Here is a 13,358-nt window from a genome sequence, read left to right as displayed (position 1 = left end):
GCTTTGCATACAGCATAAGCTCCAGTTCTGCTCCGAAGCCACTCCCGGTTTAAACCTCAGGTGGCCGAACAGATTCGATGTGCTGCTCGGCAAATCTCTCACACATTATTATATCATTTTGATCCACATCTGCATCTCAGAATCTCGAGGACCGTCAGACCGATGAGACTTTCTCTGGATATTTCCGTGATGTCGCTCCAGGTTCTGTTGATTTCATTACTTTTCCATTTTGTAACTTTGCAGTTTTTGGTAAATGGTGCCATCTTCCGCGGAACATTTTGTTCTGACCATGACTCGGGTCATAACTGCTGGAGTGACACCGCTACTGCTCTCCTCTCCTCCTGACAGTTTTACTCACGCTGACTTTTGAAAACAACACCGCAAGCAACAATCGTTTTTCTTCTTTTTTTGACAATAATGTTGTTTTTGTGCTAATTTGGAGCCGAGTTAAATGATAAATTTAATTGGATACAAATCCCTGCTTTAATTTGAGTGTATCTATTAAGCAGAGGAAGAATTTAATATTAAAAAGTATTTATTTATTATTTTTTTTTACAAATCAGCATAAGTCAATTAGTTTGTACTTATGGTATTTGCAGATATTAACGCTTAGCGCCATCCTGTTTAATTTTAGTACAGTGGAGCACACAGAAAGAGATATTTCATCGCTTGTCTTTGCACAATCTGTAGATCCTCCAGAGTCCTGGGTCCTGTCTTATGATCGCTTGACTGCAACTTAACCCACAGGTCTTCTAAAAGGATTTACGACTGTGATGGCCGTGGAAGGAGGGATGATTTTGTGTCTGGTGAACCGTTTCTTTATTGATTTGACCACGTGCTTTGAATCACGACCCCTTCAGTTTACTCATAGTGGTCAGGCGGACACTTGGTAGCATTGCTGCCTTGCAAACAACACAGTCCTAGTTTCCAGTCCTGGCCTGGGATCGTTTTTAGGTTCACCCTCTGCATCCACGGGTTCTCTTCAAGTACGTTGTCGTCCGTCCACAGTCTGAAAACGTGCAGTTTAGGTTAATTGGTCACTTCAGAAATTGTTCTTAGAGGCAGTTGTTTGCTTTCTTTTGTGTTGCCCTGGTGATCTGCCCCGGGGGTACCCCACCTCTCACCCAATGATAACTAGAGACGGGCGCTATCCCCCCTTCAAGGAGAAGTTGGTCTAAAACAAGTTCATATCTATGCTACTCTCAAGTAAGATATTGTTTGGCTGAATTATTTTTTTTGGCCCTAGACTAGTGACAGCATGTGACTGAAATCCATGTTTACTCATTGTGCATTAGACTGTGCTCTAATGCTGCTGAGTTGTCATCATCCTTGATGGATTTTAATTTCACTCTGCGGTTCCCGTTTCTTCTGCCGATGAGGCTCGCTTGCACACTATTCCACATGATTATACAAGATAATGGCCGCTAATAGCCGTAAGTGTCTGGAAGTGTGCGTCATGCAAGTGGCATCTGAATAGTTTTGAAGTGTTGTTAGCTAATGGCTATCTAAACATCCTCCTACCTAGCAACGTCTAAGTGCACACCTAGCTGCCTCCCTCTGGCAGCGTATTGACCTGTTAATTTTTATATTGCCATGCATAGTTTCAAGTTGCATTTGCATAACACGGTGTGACAGGTCTGCATGTTCTTGGCAGGCTTGCAGAGCAAGGTGTTTGTGTGCCACGTTCTGTGAGGATATTTTCAGAGTGAAACTGCGGGAGCAGCGGTCACGCGGACGTCTTTTCTACGCAGTGGCTCGTTTATGCTGACCGATCTTTAGATGTGTGATTTTGGTTAAAGCGCAATATCCGGGCGTTTTTCGAAATGGAGATCAGATTCAAATGGGACGATGGATCGATATCTGTGGGTTTATCACTTTAAGCCAACCACAAATCCTAGACCAAACTGTGTATCCTTTTTCCACGGTCTCTTGTGAGCCATAAGAGCGATGCAGCTGGCCAACCAATGATCAGATCAAAAGCTGATTTGTAGTCCAAAATACTGATGTCTGGCCATTTCTCTTTTATCTATCTCACCTTGCAGCATTCTTCATGAGAAGGCAATGAAAACAGTTTTAGATTCTCAAGAGAAAGGCTTAACCTTCGTTACTTTTCAAACAGAAGTTTGTAGAATACAAATTATTTAGAATTTCATTCTGAGTATCCTTGACTTGCAGTATATGTTAGAGGTGTGACGATATGTAAGTAAATACTTATCTTTTAGTCTTCCTCTCTGTGCAATAATTTCTTCATTAAAGGCAGGCAAAGTTATACCCCTGATAAAGCTGAAAAAAGTTACTTTACTAATATTTATTAAAAAAATCATTTATATTTTTAACTGGATTTATCATCTTAGACTAGTGACTGAAACATTTGACTCTATAATGCAACATAAACACATTAAAAGTGCAAACAAACACAGAGTTAGACCTGTTTCTACATTCTAATGAGTTCCTCACTGTGAGATTCCCCCAAAGTCTGACAACATTCATGCTCTCTCTTCTTCTTCTTCTTTTTCATTTTTGTTCCCGGACGGAAAAACAACGTTAAGTAGCATTACCACCACCTATGTCTTGCTCTCTCTCAAGCACCGCCAGTCTAAACACACTGCAGGTCTTGAAATGTCTCTATGTGTCATACAAAAATAGTTTCCATTCTTCTTTAAATACTACACCAACACTAAAAACAGCAAATTTTGAGTCTTATTGTTACCTGGTAGATCACTAAATGCCTGATTGGTTGGTGGGTTTGCTAGCCAGAAAAGGATCTCTGACCTGTCACTGATTTTTAAGCTGAAAATTGTCTAATTCTGATCAGCAAACTGTGACAGAAGTGTCCTGTACTAATTAAAAAGTTGTTGCTTTTTTTGGACCAGGCGTGAGATTTGTTGAAGCAAAAACAATTGCGACTTAAACAAAACCCCATTTGTTTATACTTTCTTGGTCCCAAAAACCCCAGTATCGTTTGTTGTCTCATCTTATGGACCAGAAGTCTCAAAACACCCTGTGAGATTTAAAGCGAGCTGATAATAGACCTGCATATACAGTTCCTATACATGCAGTTATATATATATATATATATCCACTGTATTTTCCTTGTGCTCGATGCATAAAACTCTCCTTTCAAAGGAGCAGAAATCCCTTTGCACTTGCAGCTAAAAATTTCAGGGTTTTTTTTCCTTTTTTTTACGCTTCAATTGAAAATACGAGCACAAAAGGGTCAGTAAATATCTTGTTTTCCTCTTCACCTTCCAAAGTGACTACTTGAAATTCAATAAGTGGGTAGTGCAGGAAAATGGGAGTTTCAGTGAAAGGGAAATATGTTCCCTAAAAAATAGTAAGGAAATAACGGTAAGAAGTGCTACTGGCTAAAGCCGGATGGGGGGGTGCAACAGACAGCAGGAGAAAGTGCTTACACCCCGCACAGGGTCTCAGTTGCGTCTTCCAGATTTGATGAGGATACAGGGACCCGACCAAACAGTAAAGAGGAAAAAAAAAATGTCTATATGAGCAATGTGTGCGGACAGTGAGCATGTGCTGAGACAGAAAAAGACTGCGGTCTCTGTTAGGTGTTAACTGTATTCCTCTGTCTCTCTGGAGGCGTACGTCGGAGCATAGGGCAACTCCACCACTGATGTGGGGCATCTGTTCCCACATTTGTTAAGATTCTCCTTCTGTGTGTGCGCGTGGGTATCTACGTCGTTCTGCGTGGACTTAATAGAGATAGAGAGAGGGAGAGAAAGAGAAATGAAGGGTGGTGGCAGCGAGTAAAAACATGCGTGCCTGTGCGCCACGTCTGGTGTGATGGGAGCACTTGGTGGAGTGGAACGGCAATGTGTTGCTGCAATAGAGGGCAAGTGCCGACTTGTCACTGGTCTGTGTTAATGCTGACCCAGGGCGTTTGGTTGATCTCACCTCATTGACCGCACAATGGCCACCTGTTAAGTCTGCAGGTGGTACTTCTTCTCTACCTTCCTTTGCATCCCAATCCCCCCTCTCACCTCCCACCTCCATCTTCACTATCACACTTTCCACTCAGACTACTAAGCAGCCCATTATTCTCTCTCCAAATCCCTCTCTTTCCATATTCGCATAGCCCTGTCCTTATGTGCACAGAGTCCATACTTTATGTATGTTCACCTCTCCTAATGCTTTCCACACTAAAGCCTCTGTAGGGACATTACATGCATAATCTACCCTATAATAAGGCTCCAGTTGTGCCTGGACGCCCGGTTAGGATAAGAAGGGAGATGTTTTAATTAGACTAATTTGCTGCACCGGCTACTAAAGAGCGAGACCTCTTCACAGACGACCTATTTCTCCACGAGAGGAGCCACGGAGTTGGGTGATCAAAGTTTGAAATGGTGAGCCACTCGGGATCCGGAGGTGAGCTGAAGAGGTTCAAGAGAACTTCTTTAAGTCAAGAGCAGCGCTAGAGGGAGAGGGTCGGTATGGAAATTGCGTCTCTTGTGTAACATCGCGGAGAAGGGACGCTTCTACTACCCTGATTTATGACCGGTGTGAAGAATTGAGTGCTTCGTAAAGACGTGCCGCTGGCTGAGATGGAGTAATCAGTGAAGTGATCTGACTTTGGCGCATTGTAGTTTTTAACGTGTTGTAAAGCCGGCACGACGACGGCCCCCCGACTTTGCCGGAGAATGTTCAAGGAAGGAGTTACAGTCTGACTCTGGCCCTCAGTCAAGGTCATATGGATTAGAAATGATTGGGTTTCCAATAGTCTACTGGGGAGTTCTGCATGATGAATCATCACTCTATTCCAAATCGACACCAATTAAGAAAGGTTTGTTTATTCCGCTTCGGGACAAGCCGTGGATGTGCGCTCGGCGTGCACGTTTTTCAACCCCTACCGCCCACCCCCACCGACCCGCCTTCCTCCGCTCACAAGCAACACTGTGGCATTCGCGGGGATTAGCACAACGTGTGCCGCGCGCGCCTGCCTGTATCCGCGCCTGCCTACTCGTGCGGTGTGGGCTTCGTGTTTGTCCCGGGCCCGAGGTTTTGCATTCTTATTTGCACGCGTGCGCGCGCGCGCCCCTGCGTTTGGCACGTGCGTGTCCGCGGTCGTGTCACTCAAATGTTTGCTGTGTACCCTTTGCTGTGTTTGTGCCAGGAGCCTCATGTCTGCAAGGCACGCTATATGAAAAAGGGAGGTTTGTGGAGCCCAGTGCCAGAGCTAGTGAATTCATTTGCATTCATTCCACTGCCTGTCTCTCCTCAGAGCCCATTCTAATTACCACCCGCTCAGGTCTGCTACAACACTGCACATACTCCCTCTCAGAGTAAAGACGAAAAAAAAAAAAGAAAAAAATGATGTTCTGCCGGTGGTGCATTCCTGTAGCTTTGATAGCAGTCTGTATTTGGCCTGCCAGGGATCTCTTCACGTTGTTTTGTTTGCTATCAAGCCCTAGAACTGCTCCTGTTTTACTGTCAGAGTCGGAGCAAAGAGATTGCATGCATGCATGCATGCATGTGTAGGCAGCTGCTGCAGCTCCACCTCCAAGGTTTGTGTGCACTTGTTGTGATTGTTTTGGGCTCGAGGGAGATGAGGTGTGTGTTCAAATATAGGATGTAGTCAGGCAGAAGGAGCGGGGAGGCTTGTAAAAAGATGAATGTGCTCGCTAATCACCGTAATGGCCATTGTGGTGCGTCACCTCCCGAGTCTCGAAACGGCTCGTCACGTCTCCTTCCTGGTGATGCAAATTCCTACCAAGGCCAACGACTCAAAGGGCGCTCCAGGGCCGGGACCTGGACTCCGCCGTGCGCGCTCCAGAGCTTTGCAGGATGCTCATTTCCATACTTGTGCGTTGCGCTCGTATGGAACGCACGACACGCCGCACCCACCCACCCACCCACACCTGCACCCCTCCGCGGCTGCGGCAGGAACGACTGGACGGTGTCAAGGTCAGGGAGGATTAGGACACCGTTGTGCTCTCGGCAGAGACGAGACGAGCTGAGCTCAGCTAGCCTCTATTCAACAGCTGCATTTATTCAATCGTGCTCTGACCTCCTTTCTTTCCCACCACACCCTCTCCGCTCTCCCCGCAGAGCAGACAAAAATCCATTAAGATGAGAAGAAAAAAAAAGTTTGGCTGTGCAGCTGGCATCTGAGAGGAGATCACTCCCATAAACTCCCGTTTAAACGGCGAAGCCGCGTCTGTGAAGAATGCAATGCGAGCGCGGGCCCCCGAAGTGAAGAGTTTGAGTGATCGCGAGCTTCCCGTTTCTCAGCCAGGGAGCTGGTGGGACTCGGGAGAGAGTTTGTTTCTCCCGTCTCCGGGGAAATGCTACTTTAAGAATTACCTGCAGCCTAAACACGATTGTTGTAGTCGCCGAGTCGGTTTTTGTTGTTGTTGTTGTTGTTCTTTTTTTTTTTTTTTTGAAGATCAGGGTACAAAACAAGTGATTACGAGAATGTGCACACGGATTTCGGATTCTCTCACAACATCCGTGCCGGCTTGCAAAGCACGCCACAAGTCTTTTCTGTGGTGTGTGGGGGAAAAAGAAAAAAGAAAAGGAAGCCAGATGATGCATGGCTGCTAATTACCAGACTCTGCATGAGAATCGACTTGGTTCCGTATGGAAAAACTCATGCAGCCCTCAGTTTCTTCATTTGTATTTTCTGCCTTTAATTGGACAACATGATTGTGTCACTTTGTTAAATGGAAAATCCCTCCGTTTATCCCAGTGTCTGCAGAGATGAATCAATGGCTGTTTTTATTCTAATTGCCGTCTCTTAGAGCCCTCTCTCATCAATGTAATTATCAGCGCCTCTGCCGCCACCGCCGCCGCTTTCGACATCATTGTTAGCGCTGTTATTACTGATGTTATCGTCATTATCTTTGCCGCCACTGTCTCTATCGGGAACATCATCTTCTCGGGCGTCATCTCGATCATTAGCGATATTAGTCCCAGTTGTCACATGTCCGCTGCTGTTACCATCCATAATCCCATCCTTCATCCCGACTCCGTCGGCGACCGACCAATAAAGGGAGTTATGCTGGAGCTTATGAAGTCTGATGAGATAATGTGTTATCTCCGATTAAGACAAAGACAAATTATTACCGGGAGTCAGATGGTCAGAGGGTTGAATCCCATCTCATTACCTTTAAAAAAAAAAAAATTGTTCTAATTTCGGTTTTCTGACCTTTTTACAGGGTTAATTATTTATTTCACTGAAGCACAGGAGTGGAATAAACTTTGTAGCAATTTTAATGCAAGTCAATTAAGAGGCAAGATAGATGAAAAGCTATCCTAGGGGAAATTATTAATCTTTATATTTTTAGAGTGGGGTGGATGATGTGTGTTTTTTTTATTTTTTATGCAGAGCATGGCCTAACCGTTGTGTTAAATGTTCTCTAAAACAGCCTCATCCCCTGTTTCCATCAGGCAGGTTAGACGGTGCTAAGGTTAGGCTCTGTGGATTTTATAGGGGCCGCTTTGTAATGAGAGAAATTAGCTCTGTGCTAGATTGCAGAGCTTAGTAATGGGGGGGGAGGAGGAGAAATGAGGAGCCGGGCGGGTGAGTAAACACCGAAATTAAGGAAGAAAAGCGAAACCGTGGAATTATTTTGTCTTTTAATATGACTGTGGCTCGAGCTTTTACAGCGCTCTTTACATCAAATGTAGCAACCCTATTTTTTTTTTCCTCCCTTTTTATATTAAAAAATTCTCCGCGTTATGCGTTTCTTGCTCGTGTCTACACGATAATTATAAACCAGGGATCCATGGCAGTCAAAGAGCCTCTGGTATATTTGCAGAGTCATAAAGAAGCATAAAACAAACAACACGAAAAGCAGAATGGGGGCAAATAAGTGGAAAAATGTTGATAGGACGACGAGCAAACTTAAAATCATTTTTGAAAACCAATTAAGTTTGAAATTGCTTCCAATTTTTCTCTAATCCGCACACGATCAAAATGAAACATACAGGCTCAAATACATAAACGCACCCCTGCTTAGATTTGGATGAATGTCTTTTAGCATTTTTATCTCTTGCGGAGAAACCGAAGGGGTTTTTGCAGCTATCTATCAACGGGATCCCTGCAATTATCCTGCCCGCATGTTTGACCACTTTTATCGCCAGCTCCTTTAAATTGATTAGTTTCTTTGCAGAGACTTTAGACTTTAAGCGCAGTCCATACATTTTTATGATGATTGAGGCCGAGTTTTTTTTTTTTTTTTTCCCAAAAGCTTTATGTTGCCAAGCTTTATTGATTCTAAAACCACTTTTGATGTGTGCTTTGGATCACTGTGTTGCCACGGCAACATCATTTTGTCAAAGCACCAACCATCTGAACTGGGTTTGTCACCCTCAGAGAAGAGAAAATTGGCGAGGATGTTCAGGGAACAATTTGAGACCCAATGTCACGGCTTCAGAAAGAAACCAACGCACCAAAAAAACAAAAAAATAAATAAAAAAACTCGTACCTTGAACCTTGACTGAGACTCACAGCTGCCCAGGTGACACATCAACAAACTCACCGACATTTTACTGTCAGAGGAGACAAATATTCATCTTTTCTGTTACAATAGGGTCGCTTTACTTCTTGAAGATGCCAAATGTAGATCAGAACTTGTTTTGGAACGAAGCTAATGCTAAGTGTGTGGCACCTCTGCCAACTTAAATCAGCTCTAGCGGTAGTTTTTATTTATTTTTTTGCTTTTCATTGTTCTTTTTGTCTAATCTGAAAACAATTCTGAAATAATTATGACATTTACACTCACGTACAACAGAGCGGGTGTAACGGCATGCCATTTCTGTTTGCGAGCAAGAACAAAAAAAATGATTCATGTGCAAGACACAGGTAGGGACGAAAAGCAACAACAGTTTACGTGTGTGCTTAGTGGTTGTGACTTATCGTTTTACTGTTTACTTTTATAATGACTTTATTACCTTGTTGCATTTATTTTGCTTTCTTCTTTCCTTTTCATGGAGTTTTCCCTTTCAGCTCGTGCCCATGTTTCCGCTGTGTTTACCTCAACTCTAGATCGGCTAATTATCGTTTGTACTTTGTTTTAATTTGTTTGTTTTAAGATGGAGAAACATCGGACTTTTGTCTTTTACAGATCAAGATCTAATTTCTAATTGACTCTCAGGTATTGAGAATTACAATCAGACTAAACTGAAATGCTGTCAGGTTTTTCTGAGTGATTGAGATTTATTCAGAAGTACCTTTTATGCTAATTTTTGCTAGCTAAATTAATTTGTCGCTCTGAAATAATCCTGCCAATCAGGGCTTCATGTTATGCCAACCTCACCGTTTTGGATGTGTAACCTTCGGAACCTGAAGGCTCTTCATTTTGAGTTTGCCAACATCTGTTTTGTGAACAGCGTTACCTTTAGAGGAGTGATCAACTGCGCCCTTCTGGTATCCAAACCATATGAGATTTTCACAACTGAAAAATTTCCGGTCCGTTTTTGTCTTTTTCTGAACAAGAAGGGACACGGGAACCATTACTTTACACACCGTGCTGCGTCTGACACGTAATTAAAAGTGTTAAAAACTGCAGATGAAATGAGGAACCTTGCAGACTGAAACTAGGCGGAAGCTGGCTCATACTTATGAAAATGACTTTTTGCAGCCCGTGCATAATAACGATAATTGAGTTGAGAGGAAGGAGCATTGTATTTTATCAAAAAGTGATCTCCAATATTAATTATGATATTTTTTTCCCCCTCTCCCCATTTGCCCTGCTCACAGAAAAAGGTCAATATTTAAATAAGTTATATCAGCGTTCTTGTAGCAAACATTGTAGCAAATGGATTTCACACTCGCAGGCTGAGTAAACAGAGCAGCGAAAAGATTTTTGATTGAAAAAAAGCCCCAGCAGATGTTACACTGCTTTCCCTCACAAAAATCAATCTTTCCTTTTTTTTTACATATATATTTTTTCTATGAATACTAACTTTTTTAATATAAAGTTTGAATTAGAGATAAGTGTGGCGACAAATAATTAGAGAACGCCTTGAAATGGTCAATTCAGTGTGTGCTGCTGAATTTCCACTGATATAATTTGAGTGTTTATAACAGCAGCTTTTTTTCTTTTTGTTATTAATTCAGCTCTGCCCATCATAATAAAGCAGCGCGAGTCGGACCGAGCGTTTTTCAACCTTATCGCATCCAAAAGTGACACAGCATTACGAGCCTTCATGAACATGAGGACTTCGAACACATTAATCATTTCGCACAGTTTTAAACCCACTTGTTAAAATCCCTGCTGAAGACAATCGTAGATGACAGCTAAGTCATCACGCACTGCAGCCATTACATGCTCGTGTTACTTCAACAGGCTTCCATTTGGTTAATAGGATTTTGATTAAAGTATCATAAATACCTAATTAACATGCTATTTTAGGTCCCACTCGCTTACACAGGGTTTCCTCCAGTGTTTTAAAAGCCTGGCGGGCCACCAGGCTTTACTTGTGCCCCCACCAGGCTTAGCATTGCTTATTTATTTAAGTCTTTTTAAAATGTTTGCATTTTTTTTTTAAGACTTTATAGTTGGTGTTCAGGTATTAACACATGATTATCAAGTGATATTTTCAAATTTCCTGTCAACTTTAAACATTTTTTTAACTCAGGACACAAAGGGCTGCTGGATGAATGACTGGCCCAGCGCCCGACCACCAAGCTTAGCAGGTTTCCTGGGGGAAAACTTGCCTACAGTGATACTTAAAAAAAAAATTTAATAAATCTAGCCCAAATACCTCTTACCTTCTGGATTTCCTAGTAAATTCCCTCTGGAACTAAATTCATTCATATATCACTTTTATATCCATGAGCTAATGAGTTGAGGAAAACATCTCAGCTCAACTTTGTAAAATGTTGTTTTTGGTTTTTTTATTCTTTCAGGCGGTTTAGTTTTAAAACACGTGTCAAAACTCAAGGCCCATGGGCCAAATCTGGCCCGCCATAGCTTTTCATATGGCCCTCTAGATTCTACACTAAATGTGCTCAAATATTGTCAATCAAATCAATGCAGTTTTTTTATCTGCTTACTGCAAAATTATATCAATCAGTCCCTACAGTTTATTGAGAATTATAGTGGAAATTCAGGCAAAACCAACAAATCCCTGCACTTTTTTTGCATTATTGCATAATTCGGAGTCAAAAATTGTCAAAAACTTTACTTGTACTAAACAGCTGCCTCGGCCTTAATTGATGTCAGATTATAGTCCATGATCTACACAGTGAGTAATAAAACGTCGCATTTACCGTCACAAATAAGCGCAAATATCGCAAATATTTCCAAATTAGTGCCACAAACACTTTGATTTTTATTGCAAAAAAATCACAAAAAGAATCACAAAATCCTAGAGGGACTGAAAATATGTTCAATAATATTATTTAATTAACAGTTTGGTGAACAGGTTTTATCAATACATTCTGGCCCATTAAGAGCATTCACGATCCTGATTTGGCCCAAAACAAAAATGAGTTTGACACCCCTGTTTCAGAAGAACGGAGTATGGGGGACGTTCTGCACCGTCATGGCCGTCTTGTAGAGCTAAAACAGCTTCGTCCTTCTCCGCAAACTTAATCGCAGGTTTTAAAACTCCTGGCCTGCATGACAAATATCACACAGTCATATCTCTGCTGCCCCATGTAGTGTGTTTTTAGCACTCAATTAACTCTTGATTTGAATCCGTGGGAACGTGTGTGTGAGAGGGTTTGGCTGCCAATTTTGCACTTTGTGTGAGAAAAAGAAGAACCGAGAGAGAATGTGGATTTTTTAGGAGAGGAGGCCCAAAGCTGCCTCAGCTAAGCCCTGTAAAGCACCAGCTGGCAGCCGATGGCCCCGTGTCACTCCACTCTCACAGATTACATTCTCCCCCAGGCCTCTACCTCTCCTGTCTGTGCTCTCTACTCGTTACCCTTCTCCCTAGATAAGACGTCCAGAGCGGAGGAAGTCGCAGTGACTTCGTATCTTGAGAACTCCAAAGTAATTACCGACAGCGTAGTTAAGAATTTGCCAACTCGTGGTTTACGATGGATCGCAAAGTCCGTTTTCACACGTGTCTTGTAAGAGTTTTAAAGTGACACAGGAGCACCAAGCCAATGTGAAAGGAATGGGATGCATGGCTTTTGGAAAGTTTTCATCCAGACCCGTTTTCTCTTGATGAAACTCAGAAGTTACCAACTGGTGTTGAGTTCTGAAACAATGTCACAATATTTAATTATCTGCTGGGGTTACTGTTGAATCCTCCATATTCTCTGATTGGAAGAAACTACAAATATTTTGTCTACATGCAAAATGCTGGTAGAAAGCTAAAGTAGAAAGCTTTACTATTCAGCAGGAAAATGACTCTAAAGCGATTGCCAGAGCTACACTGGGATGTTTACGTCAAAGTATGTTTAAGGATTTCCCAGTCAAAGTTCAGATTCTCATTTGATTGTAAATTTTTGTCTTAAATATAAATCTTTAGATGTTATCCATCCAGTTTGGATAAAGCTGAGCTCTTTTGCAAAGACTGGACAAGAAAAATCAGTTTCTTGGAAATTCTAAGAAAATAAAGACATATAAGTCAGAAGACCTAAAAACTGTAATTGCAGCTAAAGATGTCTCTTTTCTGATTTTTTTTTTCTGTTGAAACCATTTATTGCTTTCCTTCCATTTCATACTCATCCGCTACTTTGCGTTGGCCTATCATATGAAATACCAGTAAAATAAGTTGAAGTTTGTAGTTGTGGTGTGATAAAATCTAAAATAAATTGTTCAACAGGTAAAAAAATACTTCACCTGGTTCATGTTGGTTTGAATCCCTGCTTCCTAAGATATCTTCAAGAGATATATGTGCAGCAGAAAATGTTAGAAATTGGATATTTTATCGGTGTAACCCATTACAACGATGTTTCCGTTTGTGGACGTTCCTGTATGTTTCACCCATAAAGCTCCACAAGCCGCTCATTTTGTTAAGTGGGGACTTTCAGGCGTTCACTAGGCAAATATGTTCCAAGATGAAGTCATTATGTAAAATTTAAAACAACTTGCATTGCCAGTGAAGCATGGCAGACTGAGAAAAGGGTGAGCTCTTATTGCTGTGGATTCCTTGGGGATTTCAGCCAATGCATGTTGCAAAAACGTCTTCAGGCATCCAAACGTGAGCTCGATCTGCACCACGAGAGTTTTTCTACTGCCTGGACAACCTCTGGTCTCCCAGCAACCAGCCTATATGCTTGACACACCGCAGAAGAGACGGTCTACATTGTCAGATTTTGATGTCATTTTCTCTTGTAATCCAGTGTGATGAGGCTGTTGGTCAAACACTTAAAAATAAAAGAAAGTGCCAGGAAAATTGTATCATTTTTCTCACATGCGTTCAGCGGCGGACCGAACAGA

The 13,358-nt window shown here is 42.1% G+C and overlaps 1 protein-coding gene across 3 annotated transcripts in view; it reads left to right on the top strand.

Annotated features, from left to right (window-relative positions):
* tenm1 (teneurin transmembrane protein 1) overlaps window positions 1–13,358 on the top strand; it is a 300,581-nt gene that overhangs the window by 85,631 nt on the left and 201,592 nt on the right. Inside the window, exon 1 of one of the 3 annotated variants that reach the window (XM_081611715.1) lies at window positions 4,343–4,361. The exons of 1 other annotated variant lie outside the window; for it this stretch is intronic. Coding sequence is in view for 1 of the 2 variants with exons in the window: in XM_081611714.1 (XP_081467840.1) it covers window positions 4,359–4,383 (25 nt within the window). In the remaining variant the exon portion in view is untranslated. Of the gene's footprint in view, window positions 1–4,342; window positions 4,384–13,358 lie in introns of those variants that run through there. One more of the 3 variants, XM_081611714.1, reaches the window with a different exon arrangement.

Source organism: Poecilia reticulata, chromosome 10, assembly GCF_904066995.2.
Source record: "Poecilia reticulata chromosome 10, P_reticulata-male-v2, whole genome shotgun sequence".
Taxonomy (NCBI): domain Eukaryota; kingdom Metazoa; phylum Chordata; class Actinopteri; order Cyprinodontiformes; family Poeciliidae; genus Poecilia; species Poecilia reticulata.
The sequence above is the reverse complement of the archived record's forward strand: the minus strand, read 5'-3'. Positions and strand labels throughout refer to the sequence as shown.